The 24,465-nt window shown below is 50.6% G+C and overlaps 2 protein-coding genes across 12 annotated transcripts in view; one reads left to right on the top strand and one right to left on the bottom strand.

Moving 5' to 3' along the window:
* DRC3 (dynein regulatory complex subunit 3) overlaps nucleotides 1-10,048 on the bottom strand; it is a 32,840-nt gene extending 22,792 nt beyond the window's left edge. Inside the window, exons 1-4 of one of the 2 annotated variants that reach the window (XM_019803674.2) lie at nucleotides 9,922-10,048; nucleotides 9,156-9,270; nucleotides 6,164-6,328; nucleotides 2,854-2,970 (exon numbers count right to left, since the gene is read on the bottom strand). In XM_019803674.2, the coding sequence (XP_019659233.2) occupies nucleotides 2,854-2,970; nucleotides 6,164-6,323 (277 nt within the window). In that variant the 5' untranslated portion in view covers nucleotides 6,324-6,328; nucleotides 9,156-9,270; nucleotides 9,922-10,048. Of the gene's footprint in view, nucleotides 1-2,853; nucleotides 2,971-6,163; nucleotides 7,772-9,155; nucleotides 9,271-9,921 lie in introns of those variants that run through there. The other variant, XM_002923125.4, reaches the window with a different exon arrangement.
* A 412-nt stretch (nucleotides 10,049-10,460) lies between these two features.
* TOM1L2 (target of myb1 like 2 membrane trafficking protein) overlaps nucleotides 10,461-24,465 on the top strand; it is a 114,666-nt gene continuing 100,661 nt past the window's right edge. For 9 of the 10 annotated variants that reach the window (XR_004621770.1, XM_011229756.3, XM_034647168.1 and 6 more), the window contains exon 1: nucleotides 10,461-10,621. Coding sequence is in view for 8 of the 10 variants with exons in the window: in XM_011229756.3 (XP_011228058.1) it covers nucleotides 10,570-10,621 (52 nt within the window). In the remaining 2 variants the exon portion in view is untranslated. Of the gene's footprint in view, nucleotides 10,622-17,394; nucleotides 17,498-24,465 lie in introns of all 10 variants that reach the window. The other variant, XM_034647169.1, reaches the window with a different exon arrangement.

Raw genomic sequence — 24,465 nt, forward strand, 5'->3', positions numbered from 1 at the left:
GGAAGAGGGCTGTGAGGGTCCAATGGGTGGACTGTCTTGAAACAAACCCATGGGGGGGGCCACTCACGCTCCGGAGACAACACCAAGCCAACCGGCCAGTAACGGACTCGTTGTTTGACAGCTTGTGGTTTTCTAGAAGCCATGCATGGGTTCTTTCCTGGGGTCTCCAACTATCACCGCCCTCTCCTGTTCTGCCACTCGTCTTCCTGGTTGGGTACAGAGGGCAAGTACTCCTGCCTGTGGTCTGTGGTCGTTCTGGGTAGGAAATGAGGACTGGCAGGTCCCAAATGGTGTGTCTTCCAGTGGGAGGAAACTGTTTGGAGGGCCTCCTTCCCTCGCACTTATGGGCATTTTAAGAATAATGCTGCCTGGGACTCCTGGCTGGCTCAGTCGGTTAAGTAGTCCGTTAAGCACCTGACCCTTGAGTTTCAGCTTAGGTCATGATATTGGGGTCGTGGGATCAAGCCCTGCATTGGGCTCTGGGCTCAGCAGTGAGTCTGTTGTTGATTCTCCCTCACTGCCCCTTCCCCTGTTCTAAAATAAAGAAAATCTTAAGAAAAAATAAAATCGCCTATCTGCTTATCGAGTACTTATGAGCATATCCTGTGACAAGAGCCCTGAGCGGCGGTCTGGAGTTTCTCTCCCCACGTGATCATTGGGAAGCTGAAGCTCAGAAAGGTTCAGGGATCGGCTCCAAGCCACACAGCTAACCCCCGCGGTGCCAGACCTCACCTGGGGCTCCTCCCTGGACATGCGGCAGGCCAGGGCCTTCCAGCCACATCACCCCAACTCCGACCCCCAAGGGAGACGCTAGGCCCTCTCTAGCCCAAAGTTCACATTCCGGGGACTAAAACATGCTTTTTCCCCCACTGTGGGTTTTCAGGGTCGGTTGGGGTTGGAACTGCAAGCCTGTGTTGGAACACCAATGGCCCAGAGGCCCAGACGGGAAAATCTTCACGAGCTGCGAAATACGCTCGGGATAGCGGCATGCTGTCACATGTAAACGGTGGTTTGGGAAGTCAGTCTCTCCACATCTGAATTCAGCCCCCCTGGCCTACCAGGGCACGCTCACCTGCTGACAGTGGAGACTGACGGTAACTTATTGTCCCTTTTGTATTAAGTGCACCACCTTATTTAATTCCCACAGCAAAGGTCTCATCGTCTGCGTTTGATGCATGAGGAAACCGAGATTCTAGGGGCCTGGTGGCATGAGTCCAAGCACAGAGAGCTCCAGGGGGCTGCAGGAACTGGTGTAAAGTCAGTGCACGGCCAGAGCTGGGATTGAACTGGGGTCTGCCAAATGCCAGGGCTGCCCACTCCCTTGCTAGCTGGCTCCACCCCAGCCTCAGCCCTGGGACAGCTGACACAGTAGGCCACCAGCAGGGCCTCATGTGAGGTGGGGGCTGCTGACCCCCGGGGGCACCATCTTCCCCACCCCCTGCACCTCAGGGACCCAGGTCTTCCTGGTGGTCGTGGGGTCCCTGGGTGACTGGCACTGTGGCCGGACAAGGGCCAGCTTCTGACTCTTGGAGGGGGATAACTTGATCTCTTACCAGAAATCTCCCCTCCGCTCTCTCATCACCCCCTCGGAACCCTGGGTATCGCAGGAGTATCTCACGGGGACCTGGGACACTCGTCTGATGTCAGAGACGGCTGGGCCTAGTAGCTCTCGACTAAACGCCTGATGTTCAGACAGCTGGAACCTGGCAGGCCTTCCAGAGGGGGCACAGCTCAAGGTCTGGGGTGACCCAGTACCTTCTCCCCTTCATCTCCTACAGAGACAAGGACTCCTGGCAATGCAGGTGGGCTGCCACACCCAGACTCAGCATTAATGGGTGCTGGGGTACCAGGAGCGGTTGCACGGGACAAAAGACCCGGCTGTGGGCCGCCTCTGCTGCCTCTAGCCTGTGACTTCATCAGGCTGTCAGCCTCCCTGTGTCTGCTGTTGTGTCTGTGACATGGCAACGTCATCCCGTCTGGGGGGCCGCCGTGGGCTGGGTACTGTCAGAACCGCCATAGTGGACAGTATCTTGGCAAATCCAGAGTTGTCCGTGAGGGGGAGCGGCTTGACACGATGGAGGGAGTGTGGGCTTTGGGGTCAGGCAGATGTGGGACGCCCCCTCTGCTAGAGCTTTGGGCAAGCGCCTTGGCCTCGCAGAGTCTCGTTTCCTCTTCTGCACATCAGGATTGTAACACTCACCTGTTCACGTTGCTCTGAAGGCTGAATCAGACCACAGTGTGAAGCGCTCTCTAGCAGCCCCCTCCCCATTCATCAAAGCCCCCGAGAGGCCTTAGCCAGGCAGCCCAGAGCTCCAGACTCAGACTGAGTGAGCTCCGCTGGGAGCCTGATGCCCGCGCTAGTCCCTGGGACCTCGGTTTGGTCATCTCTCCTCTGGGGATGCTGTATGGCTTAACAGGCCTCACATGGAAAACATACAGGCCCATGCTTAGCTGATGGTAAGCGCTCCAAGCATGCTAGCGTCTGTGATGATTGTTTCTAGTTTGCTCTGGGCCTCCCTGACTGGCAGGGCCCACAGCGGTCTGTCAACCTGAGTCTAGAGTAACTAGAAGGAATCCAAGGCTTGTCCCCTGACCTTCTCCCAGCTGGGGAGGTCTGGCAGGTGGGTCAGAAGATTCTGGCCTGGCGTGTCCAAGCACATCTTTACTGGCTCTGCCCTGCAAAGGCCCCAGGCTTTTAAAAAGAGTGGCTTTCTTGTTCCCAGTAGACGGACGGGACTTCTATCGTACCCTGGCTGATGCTGGGCGGCCAGCAGAAAATCGCCTGCGAGGCAATGACCTTGGCCGGGCGTCCCCGTGGATTAGGTTGGACACCCACACAGGAGGGGCCCTTACCCAGCCAGACCAGGTGGACGAGATGCTCCAGGCCCTCGATCTTCTCAATGATGTTGTTGTCCAGCTGTAGCTTCGTCAAGTTCTCAAACTGCCAGAGGCTGTCTATGCGGAGGATGTCTGAAACAATGGGAGGAGGTGCCTTGGCTTGTTCCAGCCTCGTTCCAGCCTCGGGTTAGGGTAGAGTTCAGTGCCAGCATGCTGGAGAATCCAGATGGCCAATGCTAACCAGACAAAAGGCCCCATAACTCCACTGCCTTGCCCTGGAGGACGCGGGTGTCCTGGGGATGTGGGCCAAACGCCCAGAAGTCTCGATTAGTGCACAGCGGGCAGTGATGGGGGCTGCCGCTCAGGACGCAGCAGGACCTAAAAGGCCTAAGGGGTGGGGGGAGGTGTAGTGGGGTCCTTGTGAAGGTGGGCTGGACCTGCCCAGGGCGTGGGACTCAGTCGTGCTGCATCTAGTGCCCAGCTGGGCGGCTGCCCAGAAGGCTGTAACACCTTGGGACACAGTGTCCTTCCTTCCACAGTGTGACAAATAAAATCAAGGCTGCAGGGTGCTCGCCTGTATCACCCACCCATCGTGCACTGCTGGTGAGGGTGTCAATCAACTAGTTCAGCCATTTGGGAGGGCAGTCTGGCCAAGTTTCCTGAAATATTTAATGTCTGTGCCCTTTGACCCCACAAAATTTTTCTATTTGGAATCTGTCTGTAAAGACACACTTGTGTATGTTGCCCAAAGAAACACCTACAGGCACATGAGAGGCAGAAAGATGGGGGGACCCCAAATGTCCCTACATGGGGAATGGGATAGATCACCCATAAGACAGACAGGCAGGGTCCTGTGGTCCCTAAAGACCACCTTCTGAGGCACACAGCCAACTCATTCCTTCTGCTCCTCTTGCCAGGCCGAGTTCGGGGTCTGCTCCTGACAGCCAGAGGAGTTCCGAATTATGCTTAAGTATAAATACATATACACCGTGTAACGTCAAATTCTAGAGGACTAAATTTGTCCCCAGTTTTTTCTAGAAGCCAAAACAACCCTCTTGTGCATCTGCCCCCTTTTCTCTATTTGCTTCTGTAATGATTTCTAAAACTTAAAAAATTAGAATATGCTTAGGAAAATAACTGAAATAATATAGAAGTGAAAGGGGTAAAAGAAAAAAAAAGCGCACTTAATAACCACACATTGGGGGCAGTGGTTTCAATATTCATTCAGAGGCACACGGTAACGGGGTTGTGAGGTCCTGGGGGAGGCTGGGCACCCCTCCTGGCCTCTCTCCCCAAGCCAGGTCTGGGTGGGGATGGGTGGACAGCATTACTCTGACCCAAGGCCCTGCCTCTGTGGGTTCCCGGGGCCAAGTGAGACTGGTGTCTGTTCCCAGCTCTCTGAGGCCAGATTTCCCAAATGTTACCGGACATCAGTTCCACCTACGCTCTCAGAGGCCTCCCATCCTGGTCTGGATTCTCCAGGAGCCTTACTGGCCCTGGTCTCAGACAGACAGCTCTTGGCTATGGCTGACTTGCCACGGCTCCCACACTCTGGGTGCCCTGCCTTGCACACCTATGTGCTGGCTTTCCCCGAGCCATCAGCAACTCACGTGGAAAAGCCAAAACGACACAACAAAACCCAGGATGTATTTGACAGCTCTCAATGAGTTACCAGCATGATGGGATGGCCCAAAGAGTCCATTTCATCTTCAACACAGACATGGGATCAACCTCTACTGTGCCCAGCTTGGTCTCAGCCCACTGTCATTATTCCCTGGATCACAACTGCCTCACTAGTCTCCCTGCTCCGGCCCTGAGGCCCTTCACTCTATCCTCCTGCAGTCAGTGGACTCTTATGGAAACCTAAGTCCCGTCCTGTCCCTCCTCTGCTTAAGACCCTTCTAGGGCTCACATCTCACTCACCACAAAAGTCAAACACTGCCTCTTGGCTCCCCAAGGCTGATGCTAGCTGACCCCACCACCTCTCTGACCGGTCTCCATACGGGACTGCCTGCCTCAGGGCCTTTGCGCTGGCTGCTTTCTCTGTCTGGAATGCTTTCCCCAGATCTCCACGTGGCTCTTTCCCCTCACTTCCTTCTAGTCTTTGCTCAGTTGTCACCTTCTTGATGAGGCCTCTGACCACCCAATAAAACACAGCCTCCCACCCTCACCCCTTTTCTCCTCTCCTTGATCTTCCTCCATTGTATGTATTTTTAGCACACACTATTATTTTCCTTCTCTATTTTTCCCAATCACCTGAACGTAAGTTCCATGAGGACTGGGTTTTTTGTCCTTTTCGTTCACCATTGAGTCCCTAGTGCCTAGAACAGCACCTGGCATATAACAGGCATTTGACAAATACTGGTGGCATGAACCTTAGACAAGGAGGGGGTAAGCCAAAGGAGGCTAACACCCCTCTGGTGACAGCCCTTCTGCAATCCCTTTAACCCTCCCCCACCGCTGAGGTGGCTGAGGTCCAGGGTCCCTCCCTGCTCTGGGTGGTCGGCCATGGAGGCCATGCTCTAGGGAGGCCTGTGGGTTTCGTGAGGCTTGGACCAGGGCTGGGCCTTCCTTGCCCACTGCCGTGTCCCCACGGTCTGCCCAGACTACATGTTCCTTGCTGTCTACCGCCTGACCCAGCAGACCGGTGGAAAAACCCAGGAGAGAGCAGGTGTGCAAATCAGCCCGGGTGACTCCACTGTGGCCCACCTGCCCAAGACGCACAGGCCCCTGGCCACCTCTCTTGCTTCTTCTCGCACCCCCTCTGTCCAGACTCACTGGCCTCCTTCAGTGAGCCAGGCGCTGTGCATGCGTTGCCCCATTTTCTCCTTCCAACCAGCACTTGAGACACGCACGCTAACCTTCCCGTTTTATAATAAGAGGGGGACACCAGGCACCCAGGACCTGCCTGGTCCCGAGCCACATCTTCCCAGCAGGCTGTCCCACTGCTCCCAAGGTGCCTCTCCTGTCTCCTGCCCCAGTGTGTGCAGGCTCTTGCTTCCCACGGCTTCTACCCTCCCGGGTTCCACCTGCCAGGGACCCCGCTCCAAAAAAACCAGTGGAGTCTGATGGAAACAGCGCGGCCTTCGGGTTCACTTAGATTTGGAGTGGAGGAATTTTATCTCTTGTCCTATTATTCAGAATCAGGTGTGTTGTGGATACTCGAATGCTAATGACACACCATGCCTACGCCTTCTAACCCAGGCAGGCCCAAATGCCCATGTGGGTCCCGTGATCACCGACTCTTCATGGAATTCTGGGGCAGAGAAGCCTGGGGCAGGACGCTGGGCTGCCTGGTGCCCCCACCCCGGCCAGGGATACGCACTTTGGAAGTCCAGCCGCAGCGACAGGACATCCTTGAAGAGGATGCCCTCCTGCCTGGCCAGCTGCCCAGCCTCCTCCTTCGGGCCTTGCTCCCTGACAGCCAGCTTGAGCATATCCTCGTCCATCACTCTTGGCTCCACGGAGTTGTACAGCCGGTGCATTTTCCCTAAAAGACACCACGTTCCTCTTCCACAGTCTGTCTGTCCCTTCGTCTGAGCACAGGGTGTGGCTGGGCTCTCTTTAAGGCATGGTGGAGCACGGTGACAGTCACGGAGACTCCAGGGCCGCCCCCACCCCCCTCCTTGGCCCACTGCACCTCGGGGCTAGTACTTTTGCACCAAGGCTGCTCCAGACCTTTTCCAGCAACCATCTGCCCCTGTCCTGCCTGGAGCCCATCTGCAGGAGGGCACCCCTCGGTCCCCTAACCACGGTGTCCACACTGGTCTCTTTGGCCCCTGGAGCTCAGCTCCCGTTATGGCCGTGGCCGTCTTTGGCATCCAGCTTTCCTCAGCTAGCCTTGTTCGCCTGCCAGTCTTGCCACCAACCGCTCACCAGGATCCCTGGCAGCCCCCGCCAGGTGTAACAGCCTGCAGCTCCCCTTCTCTGAGAGACTCTCCCCATCTCACCACGAGCTGCTCGGTGTGTAGAGACTGGCAGACACTGACCCAAGCTGGCCATTCCTGTTCTCCCCCTGAGAAATGTGAACTTGGGGCAGCAGGATGAAAGTCCCATCAGAGCTGGCTGTGTGAGCTGGGGGGAGGGAACTGGGGGGCTGCCGGCTAGCCAGACATGGGGTTAAGCAGAGAGAACAAGAGGAGGATGAGGCAGACGGAGAGAGAGACAGAGATGGGAACTGAGGTGAACCAGAAAATAAGACAAAAGGGCCGGCAGACGGACACACTCTTTGCTGGCTTTCCCGCCCCTAATGTCCCTAATTCCAGGCTTTGTGAGAGTTTCCTGACGTCTCACATTAAATCCAATTTTATTTAAACTGAATCCAGGAGGTTTCTGCTGCTAATGGGCCAAAGGGATCTGGCTGAGACTCTGCAGGCGAACGGCTGACCTCGGGCTGCTGTTCCTGGTTGGACAGAGTCACAGTCCAGGGAAGCCTGGGCACCCTGACCTCATTCTCATCATTACCAACCTAAGAGTGAGAACATCCAGAAGGGCTGGACCCTTCTGGGAAGGCACACTCTATGGGAAGCTCCCAGATTCTGCCTCCTGAACCCTCTGGACACCCAATCCTCCTTTCTACTTCCCACCCGTTTCTCACCTTCCTGCTGGCCTCACCATCTACCTTTGCCCTCTTGGTCCCTGACACCCAGGCCTCTTCCCTGATGCTGGGCAGTCCCTGTACTATTCCACTGAGAGCTGCTGGAGACACTCCTGGTGTTGGGATGATGGTGTTCACTGCAAACCGGGGTGGGCCCGGCCATCCTGCCACCGGTCTTAGAGCCTGCTACAGCCCTCCTCCACCCTCCCCCGCCATGCACTCGGATGCAGCTTATATAAATATGATGGATCTGCCATTTCTGGGCTGTCGTGATCAAATGTCCCTGTGTGTTTAACTGTCATGTGTTCTTTCCTTCTGCCCCCAGGAGCCACAGCCTCCCCAAGCCCCACTCCCACCCCCCAGCGCAACCCCCCTGCCCCTGCCACTGCCGCCATGCTGCTTCTCCACCTGGGCCTTCCGTCTTCCCACTCTCTCCAGTCTCTCGACACTGGCTCCGACTCCTTAGAGTGAATGAGTCAACTCCCAAAGATGTTTCCAGTCCTCCCCCTCTCTCCATCTCCCCGCTTTTTTGAAACATTTTTTTCTAAGATTTCCCATAACCTGACACCACCTTGTCTTTGGGGAAATTTTAATGTGCGGTGTTTGGCAGATGTTACCTGCAGAAGTGTTTGTGCTTTCTCAAAGAAAAGTGCTGTACTTTGGGAAATGCTTCTTAATTCCGATTTCAAAACTGTAACTGACTTCTCATCACTCCCACTTCATCTAGGCCCGGCACCTGGGACGGATCAGGCTTACTTTCCGTCAAGCCTACAATCACTACTCAATGTGAAACGGTGGTGAGGCTCGCTCTTTGCTAAGCACATGAGGGCTTGATTTGGAACCTGGGTGTGTGTCCTTTGGCAACTAACCTCACCTAAGCCTTTGATTTCCCGTCTGTAAAAATGGATAAGTCCTCCCTCCTACATTTGTTTAAGATCATTATTCAGCCCACACACATGTCACGAATAGCTACTACATGCCGTGAATAAAACAGATCTCCTTCCCTCTGTTTCAGACGTGAATCAGATCGTCATACAAATATTTAATTACAAACCATGACAAGTTTGTAGATGTAGGGAACGAGGACAGCATACATTAGGGGCACCTGGCCTGGCCAAGGGAGACAGGGCTGGGATCTGAAGGATGAGCAGGAAAGAAGGAAGAGGAAACTGCACAGTGAGGGCCTGGAGGTGGGAGAGAACAAGCCATATTCCATTCGGGCTGAAATAAAGAAAGGTTGGAGGGACCTACGGGAGTTTATTATCCTAGGATCCCTGGGAAGCTCCTGGGGCTTAATAGGGGCAGTGACATGAATAGCTTTTACTTTTAAGAGGCTCACTCTGGCTGTCGCACTGAGATCGGCAAGAGTCGTGAGCAGGGTGGTGGTAAGATGTAGCTGTGAGAGATCTCCGGGAACTTATATGTAGGACTAATCATCTGCAGTTTCCAGATTAAAAAAACAGAAGCTAGTTAGAAAGGTTAAGTAAGGTGCCTAAGTTAATACATCTATATGGCATATGGCAGAGGCAGGGGACCATGACTCCAGAGCCCATTTTCTTAATCATGACTCAACTGTACCCAGGACACTGTGGATTTTCACTGTCACAACGCACGACGTTTCTCATGGCTGTTCTGCGTCAGGACTGAGGCCCGATCACTCATCCACTGAAGGGACTTTTATCAATAATTTACCACCCAATCTGGGTTCCTGTTGACTTGCCTGACAACAGTATTGGTGGCCAAGACCAGAGGTAGGAGATGGGGAAAGCAGCAGAGAGCTCCACACCACTGCCGATGGAGCAGTCTCCTCACGGAGAAACAAGATCAGAATTGTCCTGTGAAGCAAAAACTTGGGATCAATTGAATCTGAAAAACACAGACCCTACTGGCATGGATTACTAAGAGAAAATCAACTATTAACTGAGTGCTTACTGCGTACTACATGCACATTCATTACTTAATTGCATGACGACTCTGGAAGCCACTGGAGAAAGGAGTCCTAATTCCCTCACTTCCCAGATAGGGAAACTGAGGCCCGGGAGGGGAAGGAAATTGGCCAAAGTCGTACAATGAGCTACTGAGAAGAGAGAGGAATGGCACTCTATACAGCACCAGGTGAAGAATACAAACAAAGAAACACTTTTATGACAGTTAAGAGGTCGGGTATGAGGGTTAAATACTTGAAGAACTTATCAGTGGACCGGGTACCTTTGTTTTGATAAAAGGGATCAGGCCAGAAGGTCGGGGGATGGAGCCCCTAAAAATCTCTTCGGGCCCTGCTCCCCGAGGAAATGCGTCCTTAGCCTTTCTTTCTCATCCAAAGGCCTGAAAGCCCAATGTCTCAGCGCGGCCGTGAAGCGGCTGGCAAAGAACCTGTGTGCTCGTTTTACAAGTGAGGAGGGCCGGGCCGACTCCCAGAGAAAAAGGTCAGAGGAAAGCGTTAAGTCGAGGGTCTGTCTGCCCCTGCGAGTCCTCCCAGGTCTCACCTTCTCAAGCGCCGGCCACCGGACTGCTTCCACGCAGAGGACGCTTCGCCCGGTTACTAAGGGAACCAAGCGTGGCCAGTCGGTTGCTAAGGGGAAGTCGCGCGGTAGACATCCTGGGTGAAAGTTGACGGTCACGTGATAGCATTTTACTCCTACCACCAACCAGCAGTAGAAAAAACAAACGTTTCTCCAATCAGCACTTTCTACGGGCAGGGATATTAGTAGCCCCGCCTCTTCCCCGCCCCACTTGGGTGATTGACTTGTCTCTTGTTCAATAATAGTAAGGTCTCACTAGATTGACCAAGATATAGCTGAATCAAAACATACAGTGTCTCGTTCGGAGGCGGGCCAGGGAAGGCGCCGCTACGCCTGACGGAGATTCCTGTGACGCAGCTCGCCGCTCCGCCCAATCGGGCGCCGTGGGGTAGGTGGGGCTTCGCGAGGGAGGTGTAGGGACCAATAGGAGAAGGGCTGGGCAGACCCTGCCCAATAGGGACGCGACAAGGGGTGGGGTCAGGGGCTGGGCGTTCGGCGTTCAGGAGGGTGGGGCGGGGGCAAGTGTCAGTCAGGTCGGGAGCGCTACGGGGGACAGCGGGGACCCGGGTGGCTGACAGGGGGCCCGGGCCGCTACCGTGTTGTCCGCTCAAGATGGAGTTCCTCCTGGGGAACCCGTTCAGCACCCCGGTGGGGCAGTGCCTCGGTAAGGCCGCGCGAAGGGTGGGCAATCTGGGTGGGCGACGGCGGCGGCTGACGGGGCCGGTGAGGACCGCGGGCCCCTGCCCGGCACCGGTGCCACCCCACGGGCCGCCCGGGCATCCTTGCCGTCGGGCCTGTGCCCATGGACTGCCTGGGCCTGCTCACGGCGCCGGTGCCACCCTGCCAGACGGCTCCCCGAGGCCCAGCTTGGACTCGGAGATACTCCGCGCGTCCCTCCCGATCGGGGCCCAGCCCTTCTCGGCTCCTGGAGGTGGTGCCGGCTGCTGGGGACGGCTTTGCCTCCTCGCCTGCTGAGAGATGCCACCGAGTGCGCCCTCATTCAGGCTGACGGTCTCGCTGCCACTGCCGCCAGGACCCAGTTCTCCCACACCCTTCTCCCTCCATCCTTGTCCCTCTTTTCAGTACCAGCAGCCCGCAGACCGGGCACCTTCCCAGAGAATACTCCCTGCTCTGAGACTTGCTAATTAGAGCTGCAACTCAGCTAGGCTGTAGGAGGGACTGGGATGGGGGGAAGGGTTCCCAGAGGGTGATTATCTTGCCAGGGGGATGGCATGCCTGCACTGTCTCTGGGAAAGAAGGGAGGCTGTGTTATTTAATGATAAGAGCCCTGGACTGGGAATCAGGAAGCCTGGGCTCCTGGAGGAGCTTTGCCAGTGAGTCTTCCTATATGACCTTGTGCGAGTCACTGCTCTTTCTGGTTTAACATTTTCCCTGTTTGTCAGTTGAGGTGTTTGGAGGTGAGATGCAGTAGGTCCCTTCAAGTTCTAAAGTTTTGATATTCCTTAGAGTAGTTTCTGCACATTGACCATTGCTTCCCTGCTATATTAAATTTCCCCAAAGCTGAAGTCTTGGTGGCAGTGTAGAGAGAGGGGTACTCTATAGTACCTGTTAATCCTATATGGGGGCTCTGGGCACCTGGAAAAGGGCACCAGAGATGACTGGTATCCTGGGTAAGGAAAACCCAAGGCTATGTGAATGAACACCAGAATGGCCCCACTGTATTGCGGTTTCTTGACTAAAAAAGCAACTTGCCTTTTCACCCAAGGCAGGAACTTTCGCCAACTGATTAGCCAAGAATGTTGATTGGTTTCTTTTAAAACTGGGTTTCTCTGGGTTGGTAGAAGGACTGGTAAAACGTCTTTTATGAGTGGGGACCTTTGGTGTCCTTCTGGGCCTGGGTGGTTTAGCAGTTGTGATTTATTTCCTGTTTTACTTATGACTTTCCAGCTTACTTTTCAGCCTTTAGTGGGGTCTAGGAAATTATTGAGGCCTCTCCTGTTGGCTAACTGGCATTTGGAAGCCTTTCTTTTCTTTGTAGTGGAAGGTCTTAGTACGTGATGATGGACACTGGCCCTGGGGTGAGTCTCCTCCCACCTTTACAGACTACTGTGTCTATCTAGATTTTCTTCCTCCTTTCCTTTCCTCAAGTGCTCTTTCTTTTCCAAAACCTCATTTCTCAGTATTGAATCCCAACCAGTTATTGGAGGGAGCTGGTAAACCTGGGAGATTTGTTTTCTTTTTTGTCTCCTTTACAATAGGAAGCGCCACACCTTGGAAATGCCAGGGTAGCTGGTGAGGGGTAGAAGTTAAAGGGCATTTTAAAATATGCAAATATTAGGGATATAGGCATCCATAGCGAGTGGCTGCTTCTGTCAGGAAGGCCTGAGTTGAGTTTTGCCTTATCCATGTTTTGGTTGTGTGACCCTAGAAAATTGACGCTTCTGAAGTTTGCTTAGCTTGCTGAGAGAGAGAGAGAGAGATTCATACAGAGTAGTACAGTTTAAGTGAGATGACAGTTGCCTGGGACATACTAGAGGCTCAATAAATTGTAGCTGTTGTTGTTAGCAACAGAATAGTTAAATTAGGGTTGAGTGTGCTATCTGGAGAGGCTATGGGGGGCAACTGGTCTATCTGCGACCTGAGAAGGAACAGGCCCCAGTATCCACCAGCCCTTAGACAAGACACTTGACCATGAAGAGAATGAATCCTCCTCATTGTCAGTTGGTCAACAGGCAAGGCCCAGCTGATTTCACAGTTCGGATAAATTAGAGGATAGAGGAGGGTCTCACGTAAATTCTGTACTGTTGTGACAAAAGTGTGAAAGTGATTTTCATGGCATTTAGTATTGTTATGATTCTTTTAAAAGTATTGCCAGGTGGTTGACGGGAGAAAAGGGAGACAGAAATAAAACAAAGCCGATGGGTCAAAGCAATAGCTACAGCTTGCACAGAGCAGTTCTACAGTCATTACTTGCTTCGTACAGCTGCTCTGTGGAGGAAGTCTTATTGCCCTTCCCACTTTAGAGTTGGGGAAACTGAGGCGCAGAGGAGTGAAGCCACTGCTCAGCTGGGAGAAAGGAGAACTGGGATTTTGTAGCTGTCCTGGTCCTCAAGGGATTTCTGGTGTCGAGAGAGAGAGAGAACGCAGAGATGCTTGGAATAACGATCACTAACAGAAGGCCACTGCGTAGTTGAGTGCTGGGGATTGTCAGTGCTTGTAGGAGTCCAGAAGAATTCAGAAGAGCTAGGGAGATAGGACTGGCTTCCTGGAGTCCAAGGGCTGCTCACGAGGGTGGCTGGGAATTCCACAGGTAGAGAGGAGGACAGCCTGTGCCTGGGGACACGTACATGAGGCAGGGAGGGGAGGTGTGGACATATCTGTGTTCACCAGTCTGAGTGGAACAGAGGTGGCAGTGGGGGACAGTGGCAAGTTGGGTTTGGGCACAGGATAAAGCCCTGTTCTTGGGGGCGGGGAGTGACGTCAAAGATGACATTCCTTAGCTGACTCCAACTTTTAGTTTCTCTGGCCCTCATTTTACCCACTCGTAAAATAATACCTCTCAACGGCTGCATGGGGCTTACACTGAAACAATCCCACCGGCCCAGTTCAGTAGGCCTTCTGAGTGCCTGTGGGTGCCAGGCTCTGGGATACAAATGTTTAAGAGCTGCTCGTCTCAGGGCTTGGTCATTATTATTATTATCATTTTGGTGTGGTTTTATCTTTATCTGGTTGGTTCTCATCCACGTTAACTGTCTGTAGATTTTTGAAAGAGGTGACAGGTACACAGGTAATGCTGATTATGTTTGCTGATTACGTTTTCTGAACTGCCGCATACCCTTAACGGTATGGGACTTCCTTATTCCTTTGGCCCAGACAGCTTTCTTGACCTGGTGTCAGTGTGCACATCTGGAGTTCTCACCTCCTTCCTGGAAAATTTGTGGATCTCTGAGTGTCTGAGGTCACACTACTTGAAACCCACTGCACAGATGTGCTTGTGAAGGTTGATGGCTTTTTCTCCGGTCAATGCCTCGTTCATGGCAGAATGGCCCTTCTTCTCATCTGCTCTGTGGGAACCATTCTGCTGGGCCCAGGTTGGAAAGGGGTAAGGTAATTATTACTGTGTCTCATGCTTGGGGGCTTGCATGGACATTCTAACCTGGTGCTATTTGGTTGAAGGCACAGCTAAGGGCACAGTCTGACACAGTTACCTGTGTATTCTTGTAGCTGTCCTCACTGTCCTTTTGGAAGGTGGTTCCGGAATAGAATGCATGATTTAGAGCAGAATGAGCAGTAGTATGAGAGGCTAAGAAGTGTGGAGGAAGTACCTAATTTCTGGATTTTCTCTTCTGGAACAGATTTCAAACGGTTACTGCCTTAATCTAAACCCTCGACCACTGGGGGTTGGATATCACATACTAGGGCTTCCCCAAGTCCAGTTCATGGTGCTCTGCAAGTGGTGACAGTTCCTTGTATTGGCTGGGAAATGTTTTCAGATTCTCCTTTTTCCAAGAGTAAAGTTTGGATTCATTTAAATGAGAAGATCAGTGAGTAGTTTGTGAATTCTGATGGGAATACTGTGGGGGGATAAGGTGGGTGCAGGGAGGACCATCTGTTATTCTCTTCCTGGTTCAGTTTTAATGAGCAGGTAAGAAGCAGATACACTGTTGCAGAATTTGTTCTTGTAGGTTACTGCTTCCTAGTGCCCTAGGAATGTAGGTGTTTCCCAGCCTGGCTGTTTGTTCCAAGAATAATTAGTTGTCCCTCAGATTGCTACTGCGCTTGGCAATTCGCCAAGCCCTTTCACCTTGATCATTTTATTTTGCGTTTGCAGCCCTGTGCAATGCACAGGAAGACAAATGAAAGAAGCTTAAAATTAAGTGCCTCCTGTATGCAAATTCTGTCTGCAGGATCTCATGTAATCCTCACAATATTTAATTATCTGAATGTGACTGTTGTCCTGTATTGCTTCGAAGGAGGCTGAGGGTCTGAGAAGTGAGGAGACTGGTGCAAGGTCTTGTGCCAGAGTTAAGCCTGGAATCAGGTCCTGAGCCAGGGCTCACTCACCCTGTTCTGCCATGTTGCTTCTTGCTCCGCAGACCTCATGATTCAGGGTTTGCAGAATCACCTGGAGGGCTTGTTAAAACAGATTGCTGGGCCCTACTTTCCTAGCTCCTGATTCAGGAGGTATTGGCTGGGGCCTAGCATTCTACATTTATTTATATGCTCCCAAGAGATGCTGCTGCTGCTGGCCCAGGGACCACACTTTAAGAACTACTGCCGTCTAGGTGAAAAGTTCTGCTCCTTCAATCCCTTCTTTATCTTTCCTCAAACAGTAAATATGGGTTTTCTTATGGACAGACTATAGGTGGGGTTATTTAGAAATCAGTCATTCATTCAGTGGCTTTCTATAACTTCTCTGTATATATCAAGTTAAGGGTTTACCAGGATGCTCAGTTTAGTAAGGAAGCTAAGACAGGTACCTAAAACAGATACGATAAAAAGTGGGGGCATTAGATTGGACAGATCAATGAAGTAAGACAGGGGAGGACGGAAGGGGTTATTACCTTCAGTACTAACAGTAACAGCCAAAGGTTTACTGTGTGCTACAGACTGAAGTAGGCGCTTTCTAGATTTTGCAGTCCTTTAATCCCCACAAGAATACAGTGAGTAAGGTACTGTGTGATCTCCATTTTGCAGATGGGGACCCTGAGGCAGAGAGGTGGTCACTCAGCAGGAAGGGAGCTGGAGCAGAATCCAGCATTTTGGCTCCAGAACTGGTTTGCTGTTACGCTGTGCTGCCCTCAGCCAGGGAGGACTGAGGAGGAGCATCTTAGGAAGGAAGGAAGAACTCAGGAAGACTCAGAAGGCTGTGGCCACTGAGCAGGGCTTTGACAGATGGGTAGGGATGGAGAAGGAGGCTTGGAGGGCTCTCTCTAGCGGAGACAGCAAGCAGCTTGAGCAAAGGCTGGTATTAAGGGGGGGGTGCATAACAGGATTTGTTCTGTTGGCCTAGCAAGGGAAAGTGGTAGAAGCAAAGACTGGAAAGGCAGGATTAGGCCTGATGGTGAGGCGCTTCATATGTTGGCCAAGTGGTTGGGACTCTTTCATTGGTGGCCCTGGGGAGTCAGGAAGGATTTCTGGGGACCAGAGTAGTAGAGATATCCTTAACAGAGACAGGGGGGTTTCCCCTTGGCAGTCACCAAAGGTCATTCTTCTCTTTTCCCAACCAAGCCCCCATCTGCGCAGAGCGGGGGTCCTTCAGGAGTCAGGAGTGGGCACTGCCAGTTCCTCTGAGGTCCAGGGCAGGGCCCTTCCTCTGCGCCCCAGGTCAGAGAGGAGAGGTGCTGTGGCAGGTTGGTGGAGCACGCGACGAGGCCTGGGGTTCTGAGAGCATTTGTCCTTAATTGCCTGGACAGCTTATGAAACAGCAGTCACGTGGTGAGGGTCAGCCTACTCCTTGTCCTGCCCTGCTTTCCACCTGAAGGAACAGGGGTGCACTCACAAGGGCCTTGCTGAAGGGCTGTCCTTGCTTAGACTGGGCTATTTGGGGTATTAAAAATTCTCATAGAATTGTGTTTTTTAAAAAAAGAGTGTTTATCCATGTAGAAGACTTGAAAAATGTACCAAAAAATGCAAAGGAGAAAAAAAAAACCACCGTAAGATGCTTTCTCACAAACTCATTGAGATTCTTCTCATTTCTGTAATACGTGGAAGGGGTGGGGTCCTTGTGTATTTCACCCTCCATTTTTCTCTTGGATGGCAACATTGTATAAGTTCTTTTGGCATATTTCTGTGTAATCTACCTGTTTTTTTCTTGGTGGCTGGGAGAGAGGATATAGAGTGAAGAAGAGAACGTGAAGTACTCAGAGAAGCTTCCTTAAGGGTTGTTGTTCTTGACCTAGAGGATACATCAGTAGGAATTTTTAGGCTAACCCGGTAGTCTGAAAAGATATAAATAACATTCAGTCTTCTTTTTTTTCTTTCCCCTGACCCAGCTTGTTGTGGCTAGGAGAGGGGCCTTTAAAAAAACCATTTTCAGGGGCGCCTGGGTGGCTCAGTCATTAAGTGGCTGCCTTTGGCTCAGGTCGTGATCCCAGGGTCTTGGAATGGAGCCTTGCATCTGGGCTGCCTGCTCAGTGGGGAGTTGGCTGCTCCCTCTCCCCCTCCCCCATGCTGTTCTCTGGTTCACACACACTCTCTCTCGAATAAGTAAAAAAATCTTTAAAAAATAACAAAAAAACCCATTTTCAGACTTGGTGTCTATTTTAGTGCTCCCACCAACTCTGACCTGGCAGAACGTCGTTGATCTCCATCCCGTCAGCATGCCTGCTGCCTGGCAACACCTGCCTCCCCTTCGGGAAGCTTTCCTAAACCACCCTGTTTATGGTGCTGAATCTCTTCTCTGAACTCCCAGTGTTTGTGATCTCTGTTGGCTCTTTCGTCATGTATAAAACAGCAAATTCCTTAACTTTCCAGGTTTTTGTGGAGATTAAGTGAGAGAATGTGTGTGAAGTCCCCAGCACAGTGTCCTGCATTCAGCTGCTATACTCAGACCTGTTGATCGCTTCCATCCCGCCTGGTACAGTTGGCTGAGATTATTTATTGTATGTCTTGTCCCGTGTTTATTGCCATCTTCCGAATAAGACGGGAGGCTCCCCACGGCAGGATGTGTACTTTCTTTTTCCTTGTGACCTTCACGGAACGAGCCAGAGTATACTCTGCATGGTGGTTCACTCCAAAGGTTCCTTTTCTATCGATCTTACTTTTTAGCATCTCTCAAAGCTCAAAATACTGGCCATCATTTACTGATCTTTCAGCATCCTCCAGACATCCTGTCGCACATGTTATCTCATTAAAATCTTTTTTTTTCTTTTTTTTTCGGAAAACTGCCCTATGTCAGTGGCATTATCTCTAATTTACAGACGAAGAAATGGCTCAGAGGAGCTAAGAAACTTGCCCAAGTTTCAGCGGTTTGGGGTCGGCTGAGCCATGTTCCATGTGCAAGGGAGTCAGGCGCTCAGGCTTTTGTTCGCATTGCCTTGCAGACAGCAAGCCTGGTCTGTTTCCATTTAGACAAGACGGGCCTTTAACTGATTCCACGTGGGAATTCCACGAAGCTAGTGGAAGTTCCGTCAAGGAATTCCAGAGCAGGATGGATGCCCGCCGGCCTCTCTCTGTTCTCTTCCAACATGGGGCACTTCTTGTTTTGGATTGGAGTCGGTCCCGTCTCTTTCTACGCTGTGACTGCCCTGTGTGAGTTCATTAACTGTTAAAATAACTCACTTCCCTGATCTGTAAACAGGGAAGGGGTGTGTATGTGACAAGAATACTTGCTCTGTCACATCTTACAGGGCTGTTAAGAGGATCAATGAGATACCGTGCGTAAGAGCAAAATATGGTATTAGGTTAGAGCTCTTCCCCTGCATCTCCAGGCTAAATATTCCATGAGGGCACCTGTTTTTATTTGTATTCATTTATTGACTTTTAAAAACTGTGGTAAAATATGCATAACACAAAATTTACCATTCTGTCCATTTTAAAGCTCAGTGACATTAAGCACATTCACACTGGTGTGTAGCCATCACCACCACCTGTCTCCAGAACTTTCTTCATTTTGCCCAACTAAAACTGTATGCATTAAATGATAGCTCCCGTTTCTCCCCACCTGTAGCCCCTGGCAACAACCATTCTACTTACCGTCTCTATGAATCTGATGACTCGAGGGACCCTCACCTCACAGGAGTGGAATCATACAACATGTGTGTTTTTGTGACTGGCTTACTTAACATAATATCTTTAAGATTCACTCACACTGGAACATGTTTCAAAATCTCCTTCTTAAGGCTGAATAATATTTCATTATATGTATATGCCATATTTTATTTTTTTAAGATTTTATTTTATTTTTTTGAGAGAGAGAAAGAGAGCACACATGAGTGGGGGGAGAGGGAGAAGCAGACTCCCCGCTGACACAGGGAGCCCAACGTGGGACTCAATTCCAGGACCTGGGATCATGACCTGAGCTGAAGGCAGATGCTTAACCCACTGAACCAACTAGGCACCCCTGTATATACCATGTTTTATTTACCATTCACCCATCTTTGGATACTCGGGCTGCTTTCACCTTTTGGCTATTGTGAATAATGCTGCTGTGTACATGGCTGTGCAGATATTCATTTGTGTCCCTGCTTTCAGTTGTTTTGGATATATACCCAGAGGCGGAATTACTGGATCATATGCTAATTCTGCCGTTACTGTTTTGAAGAAGAGCTGCTGTACTATTTTCCACAGTGGTTGTACCGTTTTTTACATTCCCACCAGCAGTGCGTAGGCCCCCCCCCGCCCCCGTTCCTTCGCGTCATCACCAAACCTTGTTAGTTACTTGTTTCTGGTAGCCGTCTTAATGTGTGTGAAGTGATGTCTCATTGCGGTTTTGGTTTGCATTTCCCTAGTCATTAGTGACCATGAGCATCTTTTCACGTGCTTATTGGCCATTTGTGTATCTTTGGAGGAATGCCTGGTTCAAGTCCTTTTGCCTGGTTTTTAATCAGGTTGGTTTTTGTTGTGGTCATTGTTGTTGAGTGTTAGGAGCTCTCCCGATATATCGGATGTTAATTAGTAGCTACATGATTTGCAGATAATTTTCTCCCATTCTCTGGGTTGCCTTTTTACTCTGTGGATTGGGTCCTCGGATGCACAAGAATTTTTTCATTTTGATGAAGTCCAGTTTGTCTGTTTTTCTTCTGTCGCCTGTGGCGTCCTGCCCTGATTTTTCTGGAGAGTCTAACACGCGCCTTTAGAACAGAGACGCCAACAGTACCTAGTGAACATGACTCTTCACCAGGAACGGGGCTAAGTACCTACATGCGTCATTTCCTTTCATTCCTGCAGCAGCTCTGTGAGGCACGTGCCATCATTCACATTTTCTAGAGCAGGGAACCAGGACTTTGAAACTAAGTACCTTCCCCAAGGTCGGTGCATAAGAAGTGGCAGAGCAGGGACTTGAACCCAGGTCTATGGATTCCAGAGCCAGTGCTTGTAACCACTAAGCTGGAGAGCTCGGTAATTATTTGTGAAATTGAATGAATGAACACCTAAATGAACTTGGAGGCTGAAACTCTGGCAGGAGTTGTCCCCAGTTCAGGTGTGCTTTCATGTTAGAAATGATTCACCCAGTTCAGTCCTAGTGTGATTCGGTGCACAAGTGTCCCCATCATCCCAGCACATTTTCTGAGAGTTCGCTAAAGGATGTGCTTTCTTCCAACTCAGTGAGGCTCTTCTCTGTCATGGAAGACCTGTGTATACCCGTGTATTTACTTTCTCTTTGGATTTGCTTTGGAACCAGGGTCTTGTGGTGGGGTGGGGGGCGGTGGGGGGAGGGATTTAAACAGATGTTAAGTTGTCTAACTGACCAACTTGGTTTTAAGACATTACCAGCTGCCGTTTTAATCATTCATGAAGCAGCAGCCTTGTAGTCTGGAAGGCACGTCAAAAATTCTGTTTCAGGTTTTGGCTTAAAATTGAGTGTAATGGAGAGAGACTGCTTCCTTCATCACAGAGAATTGGGCTGCACATCTTTGAGAGCTGGGGATAAGGACGGGGCCCTGTAATAGGACACTGTTGAGTTTTTTGCTACTTCTCAAAGGAGAAATCACACAGAGTTCTGGCACGTCATTAGTCAAAATAGGAAACGAGGCCTGAGAAATGATGTCGCTTGGCGTTGGAAAACAGAATTTGCTAGTGGCTTCCAGAGAGTGAGAATCCCTTGTGTTAACTCTGGAAATTCTTAAACCAGCAAATCAAAGACTCACTGAATTCAAACTAGAGGGGTCTTAGCAGCTTTTGGTCCAACCCCCTCATTTTTACAGGTGAGAGAGCTGAGGCCCAGGGAGGGTGGGCCTGTGCCGTTTTTTACCCCGACAGCACTTCTGACACCAAATGTGTGGGGGTTTTTTTTGGTGTTTTTTTTTGACAGCAGCCAATTCTGACACCAACTCCGTGCCCTACAATTCAATTCAGTTCTGACCTGACTACCTGGAGTTGTTGCAGACCCTGCTGGTTGAGGGCTCAGTCGCACAAGACTTGTCCCCAATTCAGATACCAGTCCCCCGTAGCCCCTCTGCTTCATACCAGCTGTCTGTAAATTGGGGGTTCCTATGACCCCCTCCTCTGGTTCAAGAATTTGCTTGAAAGGCTCACAAAACAGGAAAAGCACTTCACTTACATTTACGAGTTTATTATAAAGGATACAGCTCAGAAACAACCAAATGGAAGAGATGCATGGGGTGAGGGATGAGGGGAGGGGGCGCAGGGCTTCCGCCCTAACTAGGGCACCACCCTCCCAGCACCTCAGTGCCTTCGCTAACTCGGAATCTCCTTGAACCTCAGTAGTAAGCAAGATTGATTAAATCATTGGCCGTTGGTGATTAACTCATACTCCAGCCCCGCTCTCATCCTGGAGGTTGGAGGTGGAGTAGGGGCTGAAAGTTACCAATCCTCTGGTGTCCATCCCCATTGTGAAGCTCTCTAGGGGCCCCAGTCTCTAGCCCTCTCATTAGCATACAAAAGACACTCTGAGCACTCTGGAGAGTCCGAGGATTGTAGGAGCTGTGTACCAGGAACTAAGGACAAAGATCAAATGTAAATTTCTTATTTTATCACGGTAGGTGACTTTCCAAGGTCCACAGGGAGTCAGTGGTAAAACTGGGGTCATCTCTTTACCCCAGGGCCCTTGCCCAGTTAAGGACATTTGTATATGGGCAGGGATGCTAAGAAAAGTAGTAGCAGCTTGCCATTTGATGACGGGGCAGTTCTGTTTTTTCCCTAAAATTTTATTTTTAATAATCTCTGCACCCAGAGTGAGGCTCAAACCCCCAACCCTGAGATCAAGAGTCGCATGCTCAGCTTACTACTGAGCCAGCCTGGCATGCCCAGAAGGGGCAGTTCTTGACCTAGACTCATGAAGGCAAATATTTTTTTATTGTCTGAAAGTTAATCACATTCACACGTAATTTGGTGGTGGTGACTATTTAGCTCTAGGTTTGAAGGTTGAAATGAAATTAGTTTGTAAAATCACCTTTGGTATTACGTTTGGGCTGCTTCTTTCTGGCACCTGTCCAGAACAGACAAATGAATCCCAGGCTAGCACTTGGGAGGCCCGGATCGCTCTGTGGCTGATTTGCTGTGTGATTGTGGGTAGGTCACATTCTACCTCTTTACTCATTTGGAGAGGGTGGATTGAACAACAGAGTCTCTGTGTTCATTTCCATGCCTGAGGCTTAAGGCCTGAATCAGAGTGGCTTTTAGTTTTTCTTAAATAAGACCTTTAGCCTTCATAGAAGATTTTTTTGAATCCAATTTATATATAGGTGTGTGGATTTTTAATTGTATGTATGTGTTATGCATACAAATATTTTCTAATACATTTTTCCTTAAGATATAATTTATTTATGGTAAACTACACAAATCTTAATTGTTACAGTTTTCACAAACACATTCACGGTTGTAACCCACACTTCTGCTAAGATAAAGGCTTTCACCATCACCCCAGAAAGTTTTCTCCTGCCCTTATCCAGTCAGCGCTCCCCTACAACACATCCCTTGCACAGGTAACCACTGATCTCAACTCTGTCACCAGAGATGAATTTTGCCTGTCCTAGAAGTTTCTATCCATGAAGTTGTACAGTGTGTGCTCTTTTGTTTGAACCCGAGTGGTATTTTGAAGAGGTTTTCTGCTTTCTCCCTTTAGTCCTAAGAAGTCATATGCATTCTTTTCTCCAGCTGCTGGCTTGAAAGGTCACGTGGTCTGGGGTCCCGCTGGTCCCGTGAGCTGCTGTGGTTTGAGAAGTGAGGGCCCTCTGCCAGTGGGCCGCCATATTGTCTGCCGAGTGTGAGGGAAGACATGGAGAGAACAGCTTGACTTCCAGATACTGGGTTGGGTTTGTTTCTATAATTATTGATGTCACAGTCTTCTCACTTGTCAACTGGGCAAATTGGATCTACCAGCAGACGAAAGAGACTAACTCTGACACCCGAAAATGTCACTTGTAATGGCACGTTTCTGACAAGGTGCCCATGAGATACACTCATTTCAATTTCATAAATACTTTTGAACATAAAGGCAGATTGCTCCAGGGAGCAAGAGCAAAAGGAAGGGAGGTCCGGAAGGGCCGAGCAGATGGACCGGGGAGCCAGACCGTGATGGTGGCTCTGGGGCCCTCCCTTGGCTGAGGAGCTTCATGTCAGCGGGAGGGGATGTGTTTGTTTGTTTTTCTTCATAACGTCTTTAGGCTTTGTTTCCTCTTCTGGGTTTACACCGCCTCTAGCTTAGTCCCTCCCTGCCCCTGCCTGGGCCATTGCGGATACCTTCCAGCCTGTCTCCTTCGTTCTATTCTCCTGCCGTTTGTGCACGACGACCACTCAAAACTCGCGACAAGTCTACCGGAACCCTCCTGGAACTCCCTGTCTTCTTGTGAATGAATCGTAAACATAGCCTGGCATTCAAGGCCTCACTGATCGGGCTGCTTCCTGTCGGCTCTTTACCAGACCTTTGCACGCACCCTCCCTGCCTGTCTGCCTGTGCTCCTCGTATTCCTTCCCCCCCACCCCCCGCGTGGCACTGCTTCTCTCTTGCTCAAGACCTAGCTTACATCCTCCCACTGCTGCAGAGCTGGCCCCGTACCCGTGAACTGCAACGGCACTTCTATTTTATACATATTTAATAATTAAACTCTTGATCTCAGTGCACCGTGAGAGTGGGGTGGGATTTTGAATTCCGAGGTGAATAGTGTTCTGGGGCTGCCCTGAAAGGAGCTGAGTGTACTGGCCCAAAGGGAGGTGTCTTTGTGTGGGCTAGAAGGAAGGGAAAGGAACTGAGGTACCTATATGAGCCGGGAACTGAGCTGGGGCCTTCTAATGTTCTATCTCATTGAGCGCTCTTGACCTTGTGAGCTGGGCATTTTCACCCCCCGTGAGGACTTTCTCGGAGTCACACAACAAGCAGGACCGAAACTCCGCGAGATCTACAATAGCCTGTGTGCTTCCTACCACCCCACCTGGGCTCCCATGCTGTTGGGTGAACGTGGGGGCAGGTCAGTGGGTCAGGAATTGGCTGTTTGTGCATATGTTAGTAGGTGGGACTTTCGTCCTGGGTTGAGGCCAGGCAATGCTAGGGCCCTGCCCCCATGTTAGTCCTTGTTTGGGACCTTTTCTGTTCCCCAAATAAATGGTGATCCCCTTTCGGGGAACTGTGGCCCTTCCTTCTCCCGGGGCCAGGGAACGTGGCCGGCCTGCTTGTCTCCAGCGGTTTTTAGGAAGATTTCTGAAACCAAATAGCTATTTCTGAGTAATTCACTCTCAGGGGCACAGAACAACTCTTTGCATACTTTTTAAAAAAAATTGTAAAATGCATGTAACACAAAATTTATCGTCTTGACCATTTTTAAGTGTACAGTTCACGTACGTGGGCATTATTGTGCGACCATCGTGAACACCAAACTCCAGAACTTTTTTTGTCCTGCCAAATTGAAACACTGTACCCATTAAACA

The sequence above is a fragment of the Ailuropoda melanoleuca genome, chromosome 17 (assembly GCF_002007445.2).
Source record: "Ailuropoda melanoleuca isolate Jingjing chromosome 17, ASM200744v2, whole genome shotgun sequence".
In the NCBI taxonomy this organism is placed as follows: Eukaryota; Metazoa; Chordata; class Mammalia; order Carnivora; family Ursidae; genus Ailuropoda; species Ailuropoda melanoleuca.